General features: G+C 31.2%; 1 protein-coding gene across 1 annotated transcript in view; it reads right to left on the reverse strand.

Moving 5' to 3' along the window:
- The window catches only part of LOC148598434 (zinc metalloproteinase dpy-31-like), a 57794-nt gene that overhangs the window by 16858 nt on the left and 17789 nt on the right, over positions 1-23147 (reverse strand). The window contains exon 2 of the mRNA XM_088562185.1: positions 2655-2778. Coding sequence (XP_088418311.1) covers positions 2655-2778 — 124 coding nt within the window. The remainder of the gene's footprint in view (positions 1-2654; positions 2779-23147) is intronic.

The following is a 23147-nucleotide window of genomic DNA, read 5'->3' on the forward strand; positions in this document are numbered from 1 at the left end:
TTTGCCAATTTTTCTTTGCATTTATTTTTGAAAACATTAATAATTCAAAGAACAGCATCGATTAACAAGACAAATTCCTAACTCCATAATGATTATATATCTAAACAGTATCGAATAAATAAGCAAGGATGTAATTTCAGTAGTTAAAGAGTAATCAAGGGAACCAAGGTTATAGCGGTAATCAAAAGAATGTAATCCAGGGACAAAGACCAGACATGGAAAACAGACATACACAACAAAGAACATAAAGTAACTAAAATCATACATACAAAGTAACAAAAGTAAATGAGCAACTCCGACTGCATTAAAAACTAGGAGCATGGACCAGGTGCACCGGTAGGGTAAGTGTCCTCTGCTTTTCTAGAAACACCCGCCGAATTGCTCATAAAAAGTCAAGTCCGGGGTAGACAAACGAGGAAAGGAAAACTATGACCTGTTGAATAAATCAGTTTTCATGGTGCAGATGGATACACCGTAACGATCCACGAGTTCATGATGACGACCATAAAACAATGAAACCTATCTAAATCTGATTCTTTTCATGTCATTTCATATCAGATTAAATGTATTAAGTAGCACTCCAGCTAAGAAACATGCAAAATGTGATTCATGGGTAAAAAGCCTACATATTTTTATTTTTTATATTTTGTTTGAAATGTCATAGAAAAGAACATGTGATTTTTCATATAACCCATGCTCTTAGGAGATAAAAATTGTATAGAATGCACTGTAGAATTCAAAAGTAAGGGAGATAACTCTGTAAATGACACTCAAATGCAATAGAATCTATTGGACTTTTAATGTTGATTATCACCTAAGAGCAGGCATTTCATAATATAGACCCATAAAACAACTTAATTACAAAAATATAAATATGTAGCCTTTTTTGATGTGTATCACATTTTTCAGATTTTGTATGATTCTTACAAAGATATACATGATTCTTAAATGGAGTCAAACGGGTTCACTGTAATAGATGTTAATAAAAGAAAGTTATTTTTTAACCAATACAAATATCCAACGATATTCGCTTAAAGTCTTAATTTTAACTTTTAATCGATTGGAAATTAAGTTGCAGTATTGTTTTTGTTTTTTAGCATGTTATGCGAACTAACCAAATTTAATGTAGTTTATGCTTAAACCATGAAGCGGTTTAGGAACAAGCGTAATCTAGTACAGGACTAAAGATTTCCCTTTTATCAAGGCCTTTTTCAGTTTGGTATTATTTGAGTTCTGGAAACTATAACAGAAAACAATGTATAATTCTTAAACTCTCTGAAAAGGTTTAAGTGTAGGTTTTCGTAAGAATCAGGCAAAATGGAAAAAAAAATAAAAACTTGCACATCAACAACCGACCGATCTGACAAAACAATTTTACTCGAGGAGGCTTTATCAATTTGAAAAGACAAGCATTTGATCTCTGCATCAATGGATTTGTTCAGAAATTTTTCTTACGAATGAGATTGTGACAGAGTTATAACTCACTTAACCTAAATGATATAACCTTGACTTTTTCCCTTTATTCTGATGGTACACATAGTCAAATTAGACTTTCAAAATAGTGGAAGGTTCATACCACGGAAGATATTATAAGTTAAAGTGGAAACATGCATTTGAATTATGGTAGTTAAGTTCAGTGAACGAGAGCAAGCAACAACAACAACAACAACAAAAAAAAAAAAAAAAAAAAAAAAAATTGTTTTGAATTAAAACATGCTAGAACAGACCCGGTCACTCAGTTTACTTACAATTTATATCTGCCGACTGTATACCTCATACAAAACAAAAGTTGGCAGAAACTTGGCATATAAATAAAATGGTACAATTTAAAGAAATCATGTTGTTTGAAATTGTTTTTCTACTTTAGTTTCACTATTAAAATATTGAGAAGAATAAGGAGGCGTGTTTAACATGTTTGAGTCATGTTGAAAAACTGTCTACAAAATTTCATTGTGAAAGTCGCATAAAAGTTGAACCAGATAACTAAAATTCTGATACCCGAGAATATGCGAAAGACGTTAAGAAGTTAAGTACCAGTCCATATAAAATTCAGGCACTGGCAATGATACGGTGATTCATGGTGTAGAAAAACCAATGGATCAGATAATGCTTATTTGGTTTACATATGCTAAATTTTCATGACGCAATAGTCCTTTCTGTATTTTGATCTGTACTTTAGAGAAAATTACACTAACCTCCCAAATAAAACCAACCAAATCAAACCAAATAAAGAACTATAACACTCTTGCAAAGTGCTTATTTCATGTACAATCTATATAAGTTTGATCTCAAAAGCGCAACCCCCAAATGAAAAACGAAGACTGGTTATGTGATCTATAATGGTTTTTGAACAAGAAATAAAACTAAATTCGGTGGATTTTTGCCATGCATGAATCACCTCCTGTCTGATTTTTATACAGACTGCTACTTAAAACGAATGACGATAAAACCTATTTATAATTACCAAATATGAACAAATTAGGAATTATGACTTTAAGCAGGATTTAAAATCAATTTACTCGTTCATGGTTTTTAAGCAAATAAAAATCTATCTATTTTCGGTTCCAAGGCAACCGCTCGTTGTTACTGCATAACAAATCATTTGAAATCTTATGAAAGAACAAAGATAAGCACAACTGTAAAATAATTCGTATTCGTATTTCTACTCACTCGAATATGCAAATCAGTTTCTTCCCTCTGCTCCAGAGCTGAGAGGTAGGTCACAACTTCTAGTTTCTCTTGCACTGTCAAACCATCTTTTATATTCAATGGAGATACCTAAAATAAAAAATTGAACTGTCAAACATTAGAAAAAACAAACCACAATCAATGGATATTTTGTCTAAAACGAACGCAAAGTCCTTATTTATGTACAGTTAACATGTCTAAATCCGATTGGAAAAACTCGACCATTTCCGCTGCACTTAAAAATAACCTCGTAGACAGGAAAACGTATTTAATTTTGAATTATTTGCGCTGATATAAGAATTTCTAGCGCTAAAAATCAAGTTTGATTTTTACATGAAATAAAAAAAAACAAGTATCCCTACAACGAATTTTAGCGCGAATAGTTGACCTAATAAAAAATATGGTAAAAATGTAACATCTTCAGCTGTAGTGGCCCAAATAATTTGAAAAAAGTTTTTTCTCATTGCTACGAAAAAGACCGTGAAGTTCCGATTGGTGTAAACAGAAACCCTTTTGGATTTCAAAATTCGTTCGGTTTAGATAAGTTTTCGGTTTAACCAGGTCAAAATACATTTAAACTGATATAAAGTGATATTAAAAACTGTCTGGTTCAGAAGATGTGACTGCATTATCAGTCTTGTGTAATTTGAATCTTGCAAGCTAACCTAAAAACCTGCCTTAGCTGAAATATATCGTTATATCGGATTTTTCCTGCTTTAGTTAGTGATTTTTGTCTAAAAATGGACACCTCGATAACTGTATTTGAAAAGACAATGATAATTCACGTATAACTTAGGGTATTACTCGAATAAACATATTAACCTTCATTAAAGCTAGTATGAAAGATGGGAACATTAGTATTGTTGTTAAAGGTGTTTGGTTCAAAAACAACTCATTGTAAAATCATCTATGATCAGCAAATATCTAGGCAAAATTTAGTCAAATAAAATTGATTTTTTTTGTGAAACATCATCCGAAATAGTAAATGCTTTCACCGAAATAGTTTAAATTGGAGGAACGTACATGTATAAGAATATTTTAGCACTAACCTATGTATTGATAATTAACCTTGATAAAGTATTTAATCACTATATTGCTACTAAAACTGGAGAACGACAAAGTACCCGAACACATATAAACAAGGCAGATAATGAAAAAAAACCTTCATAACTGACTGGAACTTATTTCTTAGTTTGCAAATGCTAATTCTTTAAGGCTAGTTGGCGTTTTTTTTCGGACACAAAATGGAAGAAGCGTCTTCATTCTCTGACTCATATAGCTCTGGAGTAATGTTCTGGTGCACCACTGTATATTTACGGTTAAATTCCGTCCCACATCGAACAGCTAGTTAGAATAAAATGATGAATGGAAAACTGCGCAAATCAATCATGTACCCACCCACATCAATAATCTTCTGTCAATTTCTATGACAGGAGCTCGATTTTGATTCTATATTTACTGCTTTGTATTATCCTCATATGTCCAGGACAAGGCTGAAAGAATGTCACATTCAGAAGGGCGTTTGCATGTATCGCATAAATTTTTACCGCCGAAATATAAAAAAATAAAGAATTAGTGGTATGATCAATGATTATATGGGTAGGTCTACATTTATGAAGTTTTTATTGATTTTTTGTGAGGGTGTGTCTATGACTTTTGACAGCTTTGATTAAATCATGAGATCAGTTCATCATAATTATTCAAATTTGGAATAACCAATAATTCAACTAATGAACTATCCTTAGATTATCATCTAGGTAAAATGAATTCAAGAAAAAATAATTGAGGTAAGGCGTTTATACACCGAAATATTATTAGTCTTGAAAAAGAGTACATGGTAAATAAGGGAAAAAACAAAATTACCAAGCACAAATTCATAGTATTTTTAAGCTGTAACTAAGTTTGGATTTAGAATAAAATTGCTCGTATTAATTTTCGACGATTTATGTTCAGAGCGCATGTTCAGTTGTCATTGCTATTGTTTCAAAATGAATTGTTAATATTTTAATGCACATTTTAAATATTCAACAAGACTCATTTGAAAGAATTCAAAGTCAAATTAAATGCTGAAACTTCGTAAGTAGTGATTCATTAAATATCTTAGTTTGTGAAAAAAATGAAAATAAAAAATAAAAAACAAATAAAAACAATAAAGAAATAAAACAAAAGGAAAGAATGCATCTATTTTTAATTTCATTAAAGTCTTTCTTTTAACGCTCGTACAATTAATAAAAGACTAATCAAGGGAACAAAGGTTCAAGCCAATCAAAATATCAATTTATCAAAAGAATGTAATCCAAGAACAAAGACCAGACACGGAAAACAGACAAATAACAAAGAACCTAAAATAACCAAAATAATACATACGAAGTAACAAAACTAACTGTGCAACTCGGACTCCCCTTAAACTGGGAACATAGACCAGGTGCACCGGTAGGGTTTGAAAAAATACGTGAAAAATGTACAATGAAACGTGACTCAACCGATTTCTTTAGAAACAATAAAACCGAGATCCAACAACAAGCAAAAAACATGAAACTTATGTAAACGAGACGCTGTCTGAAATTTTCGATACCAGTTTAAATTCACTTGAAACAAGTAAGAAAAGCCTATCAGATAGGTTTCACTATTTTAAAACAATATATTGTAATGTAATTCTTTGCTTGTGCCTTCAAGATAAAAATAAATAATGGCCTTTTAAGTGCTTTCACATAACAACAATCTCTCCTGCAAATAGATCTGCACTTTTAAGAAAATCATACATTCATCTCCCACTAAAACCAACCAAATGGAATCGAATCAAGAACGGTAACTCTTGCAAAGTGCCAATTTCATATACAATCCATATAATTTTTTTTTTATCTCAAAAGCGCAATAACCAAATAAAAAAAATGACACTGTTTTTTTTATCAGTAGCCTTTTCCAAAACTGAATTCGGTGGGTTTATGACATGCATGAATCGCATTCTGTCTGATTTTCAGAAAGACTGTTATTTAAGTAATGATGTTTTGTAGTATGTACATATGCAACATAATATGGATAATCTCCGGTTGCTTGTTCTAAATCATGATATACATACTGTTAATATTATGACAAATTGAAGTGTTCACTTTTTTCTTCAACTTCAAAGAACAGCATCAGGTTATACATTTAATGCTTTAATCACCTTATGGTGATCAGTAAAGCATGCTCTTCTCTGTCAAAAATTAAAATGATTTCATAAAATTGACATAAATGCTGAAAATGCATCTTATGTAATAGGATGTTTTGTAAAAATTAATGGTATGGAAACAGAGGTTAATGGAAGTTCAAAATGAAAAATGATTTTATCACAAGAAAACAAATATTCATATATTTAAAAAGGTCATCATTCCAGTTCAAAATCCTACTTGTATTTTATCGTATGTAAATTGAAATCATTATTTTTTTTATTATTTCTTTTGTCGTTGTTGTTGTTGATTTTTTTTCTGTTATACTTAAAAATTTTAAAAATTTAAAACAATTTAAATTGATGTGGTAAATAGTTTGTACACAATTTTTTTCATAAATATACCATCTTCCTCTCATATACAGTAAAACATTTCTGGACTAAATCTTTTGAAAGCTAAAAAAATTAGATCAAATTTGACAGAATTTGGTTTTTCATGGTTTAAAATACATTTAAATCGATTTAGCGATGTTTGCTGGTCATCTTCAGCCATTTTCGTCTAATTTTCAGACTCCTCTAGGTTTATTCATTTCACAGCATTAATATTTCTGCCCAGTGACTTCACTTATCTTTTCATAATTTTATAAAAAAAACTCTTTAAAATGCTATTTGGGAAGTTTGTTATGATATCGTTGTTATTTTGTCAGTGTTTTAAAATATAAGACCTACTTAGGCAAAACCTTTGGGAAATCCTTTTCCAGCAAAAATTCAAATACTTTTATCTCAAAAACAAGCACACTGACCCATCTATTTTCCTTCTTTTATAGATCTAGCTAAACAGATCTTGAAAGATTCAACAACATTTTGAAATCCTTAAGAAAGGTTTTCAGATCGGCTGAGCTAGGTTTTACTGTAATAAACTTTTGCCTACAGAACTTATATATTTAACCGGAAAGACCAAAATTGTTTAACATTGAGAAAATGACTAGACAAATATGACAGGGTAAGATTACATCTTTGTAATGTATGGTATGTGCCTTTATATTGACTTTACTACTAGGTATCACACTTTATGATGACAGCCAAGGATGATAATTATCCACAGGATATGAACTGGTGTGAAAATAACATACCAGGAAGTGAAAACATTTAAATCAAGGGACATAATTTTGGAATAATTATTATAAAAATAAAAATGATAAACCAATGTATATTAAATTCAATACCTCACTGCTTGGAATAACAACTCACGCGCTGCCTTTCCATCAGTATACGATGATTTCCACAGGATGTCAACTCTTATAAAAGCACAAATTAGTCAAAAATATTTTTGTTTATGAATCTATACAATGAGTAATGTAATTAAGTATTCAGACACTGCCTGTGGTACAGGTGATTCTTGGTCTACATAAACCCACCGAATAAACAATGTTTTACGGTCTTCAGATGCTATAATTTTATGTTACAACAGTTTGTTTTTCTGTTTTCAAATCAGTACTTTTAAGAACAAAATCAAAGTAAATCATGAATAGTAACTCTTGCAAAGTGGTAAATACATGTACAATCTATATAAATTTAATCTCAAAAGCACAACACTTAAATGAAAAACTAAGACTGGTGATAAATGTGAACTTAGTGGGTTTTTGACATGCATGAATCCCCTTCTGTCTGATTTTTATAAAACTACTTACATACAGAGAAAAAGAGCATGAGTATGAAGAGAATGACCTGCCGTTTCAAGAAATGGAACATCTGATGTAGCTTATAATTACTTCTACACCTTCCTTAAACAGATGGTGGTAAAAAGTCTTGGACGCTATACTTAACAAAAACCATCTCGAATTATCTTATAAACAAGTTTAATAATTGATATTATTTGCCAATTATCTTAAAAACGGCAGCCAGTAAAAACTCATTATTTGCCTATATTCTTAGGAACGCCAGCCAGTAAAAAAATCACTATTTACCTATAATGTTAGGAACGCCAGCCAGTAAAAACATTTCCATGTGAAAGTTGTGATTGCGTGAATGGTTTGTAAATGATAAGTGCGTGCATTTAAACACGAAAGGAGTGTTTTTGCAGCTTATATTTGTTGCCACATTTTTTTATCGCTTCTCAATATATATACTTAAATTAGGTCAAATGTACGGAAAAGCGTTCCTAATGGATCAAATATCACTCAGGAAATATTCGTTTCATGATTGATTATATGATAAACAAACTATGTACTTCAGATAATTGCCTCCTATCAACATCAGAATTCCTACCAATGTACTTACTTTCATTCTTAACGGTTAAGCAATTCTTACTTAAACTGCGATTTTTCGCATTTGGATTTTTCCGTCCATTAGATTAAAAGTCGTAAATTATATAGGGGATGTGTAGACAATGACTACATATTTCTTATTATAATTCCAACAATGTACGAAATTATGTCAGATAAGTCTTTAATAATTTAAAGAGTACTGTAGTAATATCAATTTTCCTTGGTACTGATGTTTGAAGATTATGTCGAATACATTTTAACGGTTTTGGAAAGGAGTAAATATTCTTTAAGCAGGAAAAATATTTTGTGCACGTGCTAATTCATTTTCTCGTTATACAAACTATTGCAACAGCAAAGATTAGTAATTTGCTAAAATTACTATTTTTCACAAATCTTCAATAAAGATACATGTAGGTATCGATATATATATATATATCAAAAGATATAACATTTAAAAATATATATCAATGTATTAATTTTGAAACAACTGACAAACTCACCAAAAAAAAAAAACAAAAACAAAACAAAACAAAATCGAATAGAATGTATAAAGCTTCAATAATAAAATATGGATAATAACAATAAAACACAAAGTACAAACGAGGGTTAACAAAACGAATATAGTTGTATTAAATCAACAACCGTCTATTTAATTTATTTCATAGCTAAATCATAGAACAAGAAGAACGAGACACTAATTTCAAAATTAGTGGAGTCCTCTCCATAAAAGCCAAAATGTACCATGAAAATCTGGTTATTTCCCTTGAAAGTGTGAAGTCTTCCTGTGACCTTGATAGTATAAACTCTTGCCCTTGGGCAGTAAATACTTGTTTTATCGGTTAATCAGTATTTTGACGAATACCACGACGGAATTTCTTATTTTTAGAATTATTGATTCGTTTGTGTTATATTGTTGTCCTGTTAAGTCATGTTTAACACAATAAATTTACGCAAATTATGAATAAAGTTACATCTAAGAAAACAGGTTTAGGAAAATTCAGATAAAATTCCATTACAAATTAAAATCATGTCAAGTCGATACGTCCATTATGTTGGCTTCTTTGCAATATTCATATTTATTTACAATAGTTTTGACCTATTCATTTAAAAATTTTAGGCCTGTACAATTAATCACAATAAATTCAGACTGAGTTAATTATTATATCACTCTACTTGAAATAACACATCATGATCTTATGAACCACGAAAAACATGTTAATAAGCATCCTGCAATCAATCATTCATACTTTCCCACACATGGATTATTACCACATCCCTCGTTAGTACCCATTAACTAACCACACTAATATCCCGCTTAACGGTAAACCTAATCTTAACATCAGCCTTCCTATTAAAACACGACCCCCCTTTTAGATGTCTAACCACAATGTACATACATCAAGCCCTCGTTAACCCAAGACATATGACATGTCAGAGGTTGTTATATGTCATGTAAGCTTGTATATTCTAGCTAGGCTGAATTTTGATTCATAAGTAAAGATGTTTACCTTTATGTTTTATGTTAAGATATTGTATAGAGTAATCATGGAAAACAAGATTGTAACGTAATTCACATTACCCCTATAAAGAGGCTTTTTGCATAACTGGTTTTATTTTTTGCATATTGTGATTTTTTTATGTTTTATATTTTATGTATAATTCACAAACAATTACATCGAACAGAATATTCTGATTGAAAATATATTTCGAGCTAAATTATAAGGCATTCAGTATTAAGCCCCGCATTATAGGTACAATCCACCATCAGAAATTATAACACTTTTCGAATCATAGTTGCAAATTTGTTTTTGTTTGTTGTTGTTGTTGTTTATTTTTTGTTCCATAATAACAAAACTCCGATATAAACATAGTAAGTCAGTCATTCAACTTGTAATGTTTCATATCAATGATACAAGCAGAAAAACAAGCCCTCGTGATTGTTCATGGAACTGGTGATATATTTTCTAGATCTGTAACTAGATTTTTTTCTTGCAAATTTTGTGGTATCAATAATTGGCTTAGATAGTGATTTTGCAAACATTTAAATGCTACCATCAATACAATTACAATAAATTACATATATGAACATAACAACAAATAAAGTTTCATGATTAACTTGAGATAATTTAATTTCAGAAGTAACACGATTTCTGATTGGACCAAAAGTGATTAACTTGAGATAATTTAATTTCGGAAGTAACACGATTTCTGATTCGACCAAAAATGATTAACTTGAGATAATTTAATTTTAGAAGTAACACGATTTCTGATTGGACCAAAAATCTCGTTTATCACACCATAGATCAATTTTTTTTAAGACTCTGACGTTATCAAGCTTTTATAACAATTTACTCGTTGAATTTTGGTACTTGAATTAAATTACAAGGAAGGACTGTTATATCTTCTTCGGTCTATTTGAAATAACTTCAATGCATGTGATGCATACTTTAAAATAACTTTTTAAGTGTGCACAACATGATTGATACTTAATACATCCAGTTGCTTGCAAAAATAGTGCTACAGTTTGTCGACAAAGACAAGTTTGTGTTTTCATTGAAATTTTGTTTAAGTGGAGAGAAGACCATAAATTGGTAATTCCTGTCTACTGCGTCGATACTCTACATGATCAATAACATTGACGTCATATGTCCAAAATTTGAAACATAGGGTCTTATTCAGTTTTACAATATACTAAAAAATAATGTATATATTATATCAACATGTTATGTAAATGATCGGAAATTTAAAAAAAATCCCCGTTCCTCACTGTGTTTTGCTATTGAATACATTTTGTTATGCAAAGACTGTTATTGAAACCAATGACGTGGTCATCACATTCTTATTTCTGAACCGGCTTTGTTTTGATAGAACGAATTTTGTTTAACTCTCATCTAAGGAAAAATATATAACAAAAAATATACCAGACTTTTCGTAATTCCTTTAATAAAATTAGAAATGGTACTGAATGCAGAACAAACTTTATCATACAAAATCAAGGATCAAGGATGCCTTACCGTTAGATTTCAGAATAGACAACACACAGTTTAAAACAAGAAAAAAAAAGATGAACGTCTAAGGTAGATATATGGCACTGACAAAGCTACATAATCGTTTTCAAAATTATGCAAAACGACAACAATAATATTTTATAAAGCACAATCTCGACATAAGAAACAAATCATGAAGTTTTCAGTTACCAGTATTATTTATTCTGAAAAAGATCATATTCTTTATTGCAACAATAAATGCTTTGATTTAAGAGAATTTTACAATTTTATAAAAGATTAGGTTTTATAAAAGCATTCTGCTGAATAACACCTTATTTTCTGCATTATGATTTATCTTCTACAGAAGACAAACATTTAAATGTTTGACCTTCACTTTGTGTATATATCATATCCTTGTTAGCACCGAGACTTCGTGACCTGTCAAACACATGTCATTTATTGTCCCCTTTCATTACTATATTATTGTTTGCGTCCGGAAATAAAGACTATCTATTTAACCTGATGAGTTCCGGATATTATTGACCTTGACTATTAACGTTTTGGTTTTCTACAAATTATCATTAAACGTACAATTACTACATAAATATGTATAAAGCATATCTACGTTAGAATGTGATCGACAGAGGCCTATACGACATCGAATATTTAGTTCGTCGATGAGACTCTTCTATACTACATGATTTATATTACGGGAAAAGTGTATGTTTTATGTCCAAATGTATATATGAAATTCCAAAAGATTTTAACCTGTTTCCATTAATACCATTTTACAGTTATCAGTTGACCTGTGGAGTCAGAACCACTATTGCATATTAGTACAATTTCATTGACGGTTGAAAGAAATCATGATGCCTTCTGCGAAAGATATTGTCTGAGATAACTTGATACGGACCGAATCTCCGCTAAGTAGACGAGGACTGGTCCCAGGTAAATAGAACGACAAGCAGATGTGAACTGTGCTGAAAATGAAAATTTGGACAATTTATGTTATTTTGTATAGGAGCCACGTCATAATATTTTGTTGTTACTTTGTCCTTTTTGAGTTGGCCGATGTTTTAAATAATCATTTTTTTTTGCACAGTAGTCCGAGGGGAAAATGTTAAACCTATCGATTAAAGGGAAAATTCTCGACACGATTTTTTGTATACAAAAAAAAAAAGAACACTTTATGTTAGATTTTTTTTCCTCACGACTATTGTGGTTTTCCTTGCACTGAATAAGTTTTAATTAATGCCACTTACATTATGTTCAATGTCAGTGTCGTTCGATTTATCTGTCGAGACAAATCATCTGCAAACAGAAGGTCATTCCATGAATAAATTTACTGTGTCTTAATTGAATTTTAATTGTATTTCTATTGAATGTTTTAAAATATATAAAGAAGTACACGAAATGTATATGTGTGTGTAAAACGTTGAACCTTCTGTTACACTACATGTAAATAACTATTAAAAAAACTAATATACTGAAGATGTAATTAAGTAGTAGTCTTTGTAATAATCATGCAAGTTCTGTAATACATGATACACACCGAAAGGCTACAGATTTTTTTATTTTTGTTATTTAGGGTAATCAAAAGAATATAATCCAGGAACAAAGACCAGACATGAAAAACAGACACAACAAAGAACATAAAGTAACTCAAATCATACATACAAAGTAACAAAAGCAAATGAGGAACTCGGACCCCACTGAAAACTGGGAGCATGGACAAGATGTACCGGTAGAGTAAGCGTCCTCTGCTTTTCTAGAAACAACCGCCGAGTTGCTCATAAAAAGTCAAGTCCGGAATAGACGAAGGAGGAAAGGAAAACTATGACACGTTGAACAAATCAGTTTTCATAGTGGAGATGGATACACCGTAGCGGTCCACGAGTTCATGATGACGACCATAAAACTTCTGTAGTAATGACTTCAATCATGTAGCAACATAACCCGGTTCCAGAAGCCTATTTGTTAGAATTCTGGCGCGATACAAAAAGTTAGCGCAGTTTTGGCAAGCTCTGGCTTAACGTATGAACTGTGATATGAACACTCCATACGCAGGTGCTGAAGGGATGTTACCACAAATGAAGTGTAGTTTAAGATATGAGGCTGACCTCACAGTGTCTGTAGAATCCTTTATCTCAAGTTCCTTGGGGTAGATGTGATGTATCAAATCCCCGAAATTAGGATTGTTTGAAGATAATACGTCATCTATATAGCGAAAACTGAGATTAAAGGAATTAGCTAAACGATATTCTTTCTTTCGGATCAGATCAGCTATAAAGACAGCCTCATAAGAGTAAAGAAATAGGTCAGCAAGTAGAGTAGCACAGTTTGTTCCCATTGGAATGCCGACCGTTTGTTGAAAAATGCGTCCACCACACTAGAGAAATACTTTGTCGATTAAAAATTCCAGTATTTTGTAAACATCGTCTTCTGTATATTTGGAAAATGATTTCGAATTGTTTTCTACAAAGTATGAGGATTCTCTAACAAGAACTATGTATTTGTATCTGAGTGTACGATGTATAATGTTTTAAGTCGGGATTTTAAATGAGTTTGGGGAATAGAAGTATATAGTGTTGAAAATTCAAAGGTTTTAATGCTATTATATTCTGATAATAGTCTTGAACTGGTTGTCTCCTAAAGATCTTTCGAATTTTTCAGGATCCACATTAAATTAATACCACTACGTGAGCAACAAGTGTTGTGATAGGATTGCAGACTCTTTGACAGTTGTGAATATAGGAGTTAAATGTTTAGAAAGAGGTTTGGTGTTACATTTTGCAGATCCAGCTATGTAACGTTGTTTGTATGGATTCTTATGGAGTTTAGGAATCCAGTACATAGATGGTAAATCACAATCATCGTCCTTGGTAGAGAGCCATAAAGAGGATAGCACAGATTTATGGTTTTTCACAATCTCTTCTTTGGAGAGTGTGATAGCAGTATAGGTCTTATCACTGCTATTATTTTCTACGTCTACCAGTGATAATAAACATTGTATGTAAAACGTTTTGCAGACAAAAGCAATGTTGTTTTAGGCTTTGTCTTCTGGTACAACAACATATTTGTTATGTATAGTAGACAATGTTTTTGCTACATCAGGGTCTTTGAAAACTGATGTGGTATTGGCACTCATTGAGTGAAATGTGGTCTACATGATGAAATGGGTAATTATTCATTCAAATATGTCTGCTCTTAGACGATAATCCACATTAAAAACAAAGAGTGTCTATTGTATTATCCTTAATTTTGAATTCTACAATACATTCCATATAACTTTTATCTCCTAAGAACAAGGTTATATGAAAAGCCACATGATAATTTCTGTTAACCATAGCATTTCAAACAAAATATCAAAAATAAAAATATGTAGGTTTTCGAGCCATGAATAACATTTTGCATTATTCTTATATGGAGTTTAACTTAAGACCAACCACGGTAAAATTGGTATAAGGTTTGTAAGTCTCGTTCTAGTTTCAATTTCCCTTCCAGGATTTCCGATGTAGAACGTATTGAAATCCGGAGACCGATCTGTATTTTATTGTTTACTTCCGGGATATCGAAACACTGCATCACAATGCAAAATCTATTTTATTCTTTTCTTAACCTTTTTATCCTGTAGATCTAGATTTTAGTATTTTTACACAAAGCGATATTTTGCATTTGAATGGTAGACGAAGACCCATTCTCATGAAACCACGGGCACTTACATACCCTATTCAAATCCCGAAAGTCCATAATAAAATAAAAAGAATAAACAAATATATGCAAAACAAAACACACCACACTCAATATAAAAATGGAAGGCAACACATATATGGTTGAATTTATTGACAAATTCAATTGAATGTACTTGAATATAACAAAAATATGGGAATATATCAGTTATTGGTCAGAGTAATCAAGAGAACCAAGATTCTAGCGGAAAAGAATATCTAGAAAGACTAGACAGGGAAGGAAGACAAACACCACAAAAAATATAAAAATAACTAAAATAACACCAACCGGGCACCTCTAAAACCTTGGAGTATGGACAACGTGCATCTTAAGGCGTCTTAAGAAATTTTTCTGTAATACTTTCAAACACGTTAAAAAAGTATATTACTTTAATCGTCTGCGGCAAATATCATACATAGACAGAACAACGGTTTAAGTCGTATCTAAAGTAAAGGCAAACTGGGGCAGTTAAACTGATATTTGGGGATTGGTTAGTTGGAGAAATAGGACGATATGCTAGAAAAAATGTTCGGTTTAAAGATTATATGTTTTTGATAAAACATTTCAAATCGATTGAATAAATAAAAGAGGGAAATTGCATATTTTGATCGAAAAGTAAAACAAAAGTCTGAATGTTTTCTATAAAACAATCTTTAACTTTTCTTTATTTCAAGTGAAGAAAGAAAACATTTTAAAAAAAAATATTCTTCAATATTCAATTCAACTAAATGTGTAATGAGTGACAATATAGATGTCTGGGTTAGTGACAACGTGTCAAATATTCGATTGTTAAAATTTAAAGAGAGATGACAGTTACACGACTGTAACGAATATTTGTATTTGTATTACGATGAAATGCAATTATTTCGAGATGTAACATATCATAACTTATGTAAGACTTAAAAGTTTCGATATGTTCAGCCTTGACAAAAACAAAGTAACTACAAGATTGCAAGTTTGCAAGAATGAACTACATGACCAGTTATAAGCTTCGGTGTTATTTTCTAAACCTTTTTATGACAATGTCGTTTTGTTGTATTGAATTCCGCAAAAGTTGATTTTTTTTCCAGTCTTATAGTATAATCTATTATTGTTTGGGTGTTTTAACAACAATGGTACCTTTACTGAGGGATTTATTATACCCCGACAAACGTCGTGGTGTGGTATCATATCATACCCACCGAAGAGTTACAAGCCGAACGGATTCCAGATAATAAATTTAACAGTTATTGAATATCATGAAATACAGATCAAGATCGGATTAAAGTATGATGGGATTACTTACACAAAATTTATGGCCATTTTAATTTGTTTTACCACCAAATTGGTTTGCAATGTGGTGGATTATCATTTAACACTGTTTTTTCCTCTAAATCTGTTTTAATAAAAGCATTGAAACATCGTAACATCATCAACAATAAAATCTAGGAATTTTCATTCATTACATTGAATATTCTTTGGAAAAAAGGATTGTATAGTCAAGATTGTAAGCAAGCACTCTATTGAATGGAACTTATTCAGATATTCTTAGTGTATTGAACTGGCCAATTTAATATATATATATTAATATCAGATAAGATCATAGTACTGAATGGCGTGTTAATTGTCTTAGGTGTAAGTTGTTGTTTCCACAGACTGGGGTATTATGATGTAATGTTGTACAAGGCATTTAAAGAACTCTTTCAATAAATCACTTTCCTTACCCTCCTTTATGACGTATTGGTATAACAGTTTCTGTTTAGTACGATAAGACCCTAATGACCAACTTTCTAAATCCATCACTAATCACAATTGTTTGTTGTGACATTGATGTCACAATAGGATATCCTATACATGTTTTTCCGTAGTATTTTTCATTCATAATTTTTATGCAAACGAGCTTTCCACTATTAACAAATCAAAATTTACAATGACACGTGTTCAGTTTCTAGCACCTGTTTGTTTCGGTAATGGATGAATTTTTACTGAAAATTGAAATTGTGTGAAAGTATGTAGAAGCTGTTCCTTTAAGGTAGTATTGCAATGTACATATTCCCACATTTTTACTTGACCAAGAAGCACGTTCACAGACACAATCAATATCATTGGGTGCAATTTTATATCTACTTGAATAAAGTATTGGGAATTTTAATGGTTTTTTTTAGATATGTAGAAAGACGGCCTAATGCATAAAAACAGCAACCATATTATATGTTAAGGAAACTTCACCGCAAGTTCATACTACTTTAGTGTAAGTTTTAAGAATTTTAACGTTAGTCCTGGAACTTGAGCAAAATATCAGGGGCCCGTTTCATCAAAAAAAAATAAAAAAATAATAATAATTCCTTACTCAACTCAACTTTCGGCCATTGTGTTGCTTAAAATTAAAAAGTTGGATGAAAAGGGAAAGGCAGTTCTCATTCTCAGGCTTCTCTAGCAAAGTTCAAACGATTAAAAAGAGTAATCAAGGGGAACCAAGACGCTAGCGGAAATCAAAATAACGTAAACCAGGTACAAAAACCAGGCATGTAAAACAGACAAACACAACAAAGAACATAAAGTAACCAAAATAATACATACAAAGTGACAAAAGTAAATGAGCAACTCGGACTCCGCTAAAAACTGGGAACAAGGACCAGATGCACCGGTAGGGTAAGCGTCTCTGCTTTTCTAGAAACACCAGCCGAGTTGCTCATAAAAAGTCCGGGGTAGATGAAAGAGGGAAGGAAAAATATGACACAGTGAACAAATCAGTTTTCATAGTGCAGACGGATACAATATATATATATAGTGAATGGAAGCGTAATGATGTGTTGCTCATAAGGGAAGGAAATTTTATAGGATTGAAATTTTTAAAAATCCAACACATGGTAGTCGAATGCCAGGAAAAGTTTCTGTATGTGTATGTGACAAAATTAGAAAAAACAAAAATGTACGACCTTTGAAAGGTCAAAGGTGAGTTTTTTTAAATTAGTTTCCTGATTTGCTTCGTGAGCATGATCAGCAAAACTAAATGTCAAAGGTACTTCAACGATGGTTGAATGGATAAATTAACAATGACATTTTTTACACAAAACAGGAAAACTCTTTAAATATCCATTCAATAGTTCATGCCACTGATAAATAAGAACGACCTATCCTGACTGGAGGAAGGGGACATTCCACATTGAAAATTTTCGGTGGTTCTCCCTTTAATTAATTCTTAAACTGTGCATTGCATGACGGGAATTTTTAATAAAAATGACACCTTGACATGAACAATTTGAGAAATGGGCGTCTGTCTGAGAATTTGGAGGAAAAAATGTCAAAACAATTCTGCAGCACAACGATCCGGCGTTTCCGCAAATTTAAAACACAGCAGACATCAACAAAACTACTTTGGACATTTTAGTGACAAAACTGACATCTTGACAGACAAACCTCGTACTTTACATGCACATGCACTCTTCAGTCTGAAGGAAGAAACGTTCAGAAAAAGACAATATTTTCCCAGATTTTTTTTCTGTAATTAAAATTTACTTTGCCCAAGTTGTATATTTATACATATACCACCTAACATGAACGTTTTATTGACAAAATTGACGCCTTGACATAAAAGAGGAAAAGGCGTTTAGAAAAAAGGAGGTAATTAAACGAAATACATTACCTTGATTATTAAATAATTAAGATATCATAATTAATGTCATGCTAGATGATATATAAATCAGGAAGCATTTTCAATGTTTTGATGAAATAGGTGTTGGTATACAAATCAGAGATGTGTTGAAATGTCTTACAATAATAGTGTACGAAAATATAACGAGAATATGTACACAACACAGAAAAGTTTCTTAATACACACACCAGAATAGGCAACCATTACAGTAAATACATTTTAACACAATAACATTTTAAACTATTTACCTTTTTGCACTAGATTTCACCGAGATGTTTCTGTCAGCTTGCGTTAGAATTGTTAGAGTTTTTGTTTGTAGAACAATGCATGCTAAATCGAATGTGCACAAAAATATGCACGTGCTTTTCCGAACTAAATGACATTGACTGAATGACACTTAAAACAAGAAGTAGTTAACAACGATTATTTACCAATTAACTACCTTGAAAAAAGGCCATTATTCATGTTAAAGTTGTAAATTAGATAGATCTGTGTTTGGTACCATGGAATATCCTGATTTTATTTTTTTTTCAAGGAATAACCATTCATTTGGGTACGTAATAGAACTGTAACTGACAACTTCACATATAAACCACTGAAATGTATTAATGTATTTTATTCTTTATAAGGTTACTTTAAGTCAACCGTAATCAAACAGATATTTGTTCTTCATTGGGAATGTCAAACGGGGAATTTTGCTAAAACTGCTGATGGAAGTACAGAGGAAAAAAGACAAGACTTATAATGTTATGTCTTCTAAAATAACTAACTTGCGTCATGAAAGAATAGCAATGTTCCTGTTCCGAAAGTCCAACTACGTTTGTCAGTATTCTGTTAATTGTACTATGAATATATTACATGTGTTAATGTATATAATATATCCTTTTGTTTATTCGAGGAAACAACTTTCACCTCAATGCTATTGTTATGGGGGTGAAAGACACATGTATTCATTCAGTTTCTTTCAAGGGATTGTACGTGTTTACTCAAGTTGTATTTCGAGTCTTACAAACAAGTTTTACTTCAGGATATTAATGTTGAATGTCTTAAAGAAAGATTAATATAGATTTTGAAAAATAAGTTATTTATATGAACTCTTTTTTTTTAAAAAAACATGGTCAAACATAATTCCTATATTGATTTCAATGTTGATTGACTCACAAAAAGAAAAAATTAAAATTTGGATATGCAGGGCTCATCCAATACGGGTTGTAATAAATATTATTTGCTTCAATATTTAAATTATCCAAAATGTCCAATTTGACTTAACAGACGTTAGTTCAGTGTGCTGGACATGGCGCCTTTTTTAAGACTATTGGTTTCTAGTACAGCTTGTTTGCAATTTATCTTTTGGTACGTATTTGGTTCTTATGATGTTAATGGAAAATTACACCTTGAAGCACGTGTAAAGCATAACAAAATTTGACAAAAATCTTGGTATTTCTGTATTTAATTAATATCTTCGTTGGAAGCGTGTTCTTTAAACAGTAGCACTTACTGGTGTTAAAAAAATTCATGTCATATAATATTGTTCTAGTTAATATTTAAAATATGGTATACATTAATGGTAAAATATGTGTTACGTTTACTTATTAAATGGAACATGTACATGTATCGTTAAATCTAATGATTTGCCACTGATAAACATTCTACATAAGATCATATCAATGATAATGTTTATTTCATATTATCGAGTCCATTCGACAAGGTGACCATGTCTACGTCTTACTTTACCACAAAGTATGCGAGGTTGTGCAAAATGGCTTGGTCATTTTCCTCGGAAGTATTCCATTATGGTTAATTTGTCATTTATTACGGGACATTATAACATTTCTTATTCAGAGACCTGTTTACAAAACACAAAATCCTTCTTTTTAAAAAAAACGACAAATTGGAGAATAAATCAATATTTTATAACCGTTCATAACTATAGATTCGACAAATGTTTTAAACGATTACTCATTATACATCAAAATTATTTTGTCAACTAAAATATTTGTAAATTAGACCACACCACACACAATTTCTTGGTGTTTTTTGTAAAAAAATAAGTTCAACAGACCCACATTGACATTTGTCCTAGATGATCCGAAATAAAAACCATCGATAAACAAAGCGAATTAAGTTACATCGGGTCAATGTTTCGTGGAATTCACAGTGCCATTGAAGTAGAAACAACAACTAAGCTTTGTAAAGATATAGTTTTACAAATATTCCGCAGGTACTATTTGGGTTTCGTTGTTGTTTTGAACAAATCAAGGCTGTCAAACGACTCCGGGCTTGGTCAGTGGAGAACATTGTTTTCTGCAATGTTTCGTTAAAACATTTCATAACATGCCACTATTTTAGAAAAGTTTATTAATAATACTTATGGGAAACAAAATGGTAATTACCAAAATAAGGTCTGGAATATTTGATCCAAATTAGCTTTTAAATCTGTTTTGCACTTGATCAAAACAGCGATATGGTTGACTGTATGCCGTACTCAAAAACAGAATAATGTTCCGGTGGAGTGTTTGGATTTCATTAGAGACAATTAAAATTATATGGCAATGCACATCATATGATTAAACGATTATTTCGGATAAAACGTGTTTAGTATTAAACAGCAGTAAGAAATAAGAAAATAGATAGATTTGTTTTGTGTAGAGTGAATATAACAATTCTATATTTTAAATGCAGCTTACTCATTGAAAGAAAAAAAAGTTCATTTTCAGATACTACGCAGTCCTTAGGAGCAGTGCTTTGAATCCTGGTTACGTAAATATACAATATAGTGTAAAAAAAGTCCTGAAAACACAGACCATCTATTACAGAAAGCAACAACAAATATAAGTAAAAAAGAAGTATTTACAACCAATATAAAAATAACAGTTTTACGACAAAAGAATACAGGAATAAAAAAAATTCTTCGAAAAAAAAATAATAACGACTTACCTTAAGTAAATGTATACTCTTATGTTGAGTGCTATTTAACGTATCTTTGATTTCATAAATAGGCATAGAACCCGAAGATTGGTTATTCATATTGCCTTGTATAGCAGGCAACAATATCGGTGCTTGGTGAACGAATTTTAAAATTGTCAAAAACAGAAATAATCCATTTTGAATAACGAGTAACCGAATTCCGTTCAGCATTGTAGGTAGTTTTATAAAATAAAATATAAACGTAATAAATATGAACAATATTTTCCACTTGTTTAAAAGTCGCCGTAGATTTTTGAGATACGACGGTTGTAAAGCTTGGGGTAACTGTTCATCTGGACTTTATCTATATATCTATATATGTGGCCTTCGGCCCAATCGTAGTAGTGAGTCAACTTTCGGAAGTCAACACCTTTCAGTGTAGAGTTCACAAGTCAGTCCTGAAAATTTGTCGGAAAACGAACGATTCTGTGTCCTGATTTGGTTATTAATTATATTGTCCACTCCTCCTTTTGTTTTTGAACCAAACGATAGCTATGCGGACGTTACGATTGGATAGCTTTCAGGCAAGAGAACTTTTACATGTCGGAAACATAAAAAAATATCAGTTATCTCGTTTGCATAATCTTATATGTTATTCCTTCCCTTTGCGTTTATTCACGGACCGTTTCAAATTCAAATTAATTAATTATTAATTTCATTTTCTCTTCCTTCGCTTATAAATGTTTCTGAGCTAGTGTGGGCAACTTGAGATTGGTACTTAAAGGATCCATTTTGAATTATTTATTCCCGAAGAAATTATTTGGATTCATTGACTACGTAAAATATATTTTACAGAACGTATAATAAAGCACTGATCGTGTTAAAGTAGTAATTTATTTTCTATCGTTTTTGTCTTTATATCATAATTTACGACAAGTGATCCTAATTATTAGTCTATATTTATTCAATCCATTCTATTGTGACATAGGTACAACATAACCGCAAATATAAAGGTTGATATATTTATCAGGCTCTGTGGGCCAAGTTAACGGTAAAAATCTACGAAACATGGGAATTTATATTGAGATGAAAGTTGTATCTATTAATTACAATTATCAAAGTCTGAATTTCTTAGTTGTTATTTAAACATTAAACTTACACCCACAATTCATTTACATAGATAAAACATAAATTATTCTCCTGTAACAGTTACATCTTTGTCTCTTACATTAAATCACTGTCTATCGTGACCGAGTCGATATTAATCATTCTAATTATAAAACTTTCTGGTACTGTGAAACTTATTTTATATATACAGTGTAAATAAAAAAAAATCAAAGTTTTGTCTTAGGTCTATCTCTGTTTTATACCATTTGTTTTGTTTAATACTTTGGCGAGACTTAAACTATTAATACAGTCTACAAATATATCATTCTTTTTTAAACTAAAACACTCATAATGCTAAAGACCAAATGGAATACAAAACAAACACACGATATACATGTACGGCAATGTATATTTACTTATTATCGGCAAAAATCTTATGAACGATTCTCATTTTTACATAGTGATAGTGATCGAAGTATTTCATTTCTGATCGTTTTTGGAGGTGGATAAGATTTATGAAGACAGAGTGATGGTATTGAAATATAACCTTGTAAATATGATTTATAGCAGGTGAGCTCAGCACGTTTAGAATGACATTAAGCGTAGTTTAGCCTAATGTGTAGGATAGGGTGACTGGTAGTAACACGCTTTGTAGTGCTGTATTGTGAAACCGTGAAAAA

This window comes from Perna viridis, chromosome 14, assembly GCF_037379345.1.
Source record: "Perna viridis isolate PV_CMFRI_1.1 ecotype Kerala chromosome 14, ASM3737934v1, whole genome shotgun sequence".
NCBI classification, from domain to species: Eukaryota; Metazoa; Mollusca; class Bivalvia; order Mytilida; family Mytilidae; genus Perna; species Perna viridis.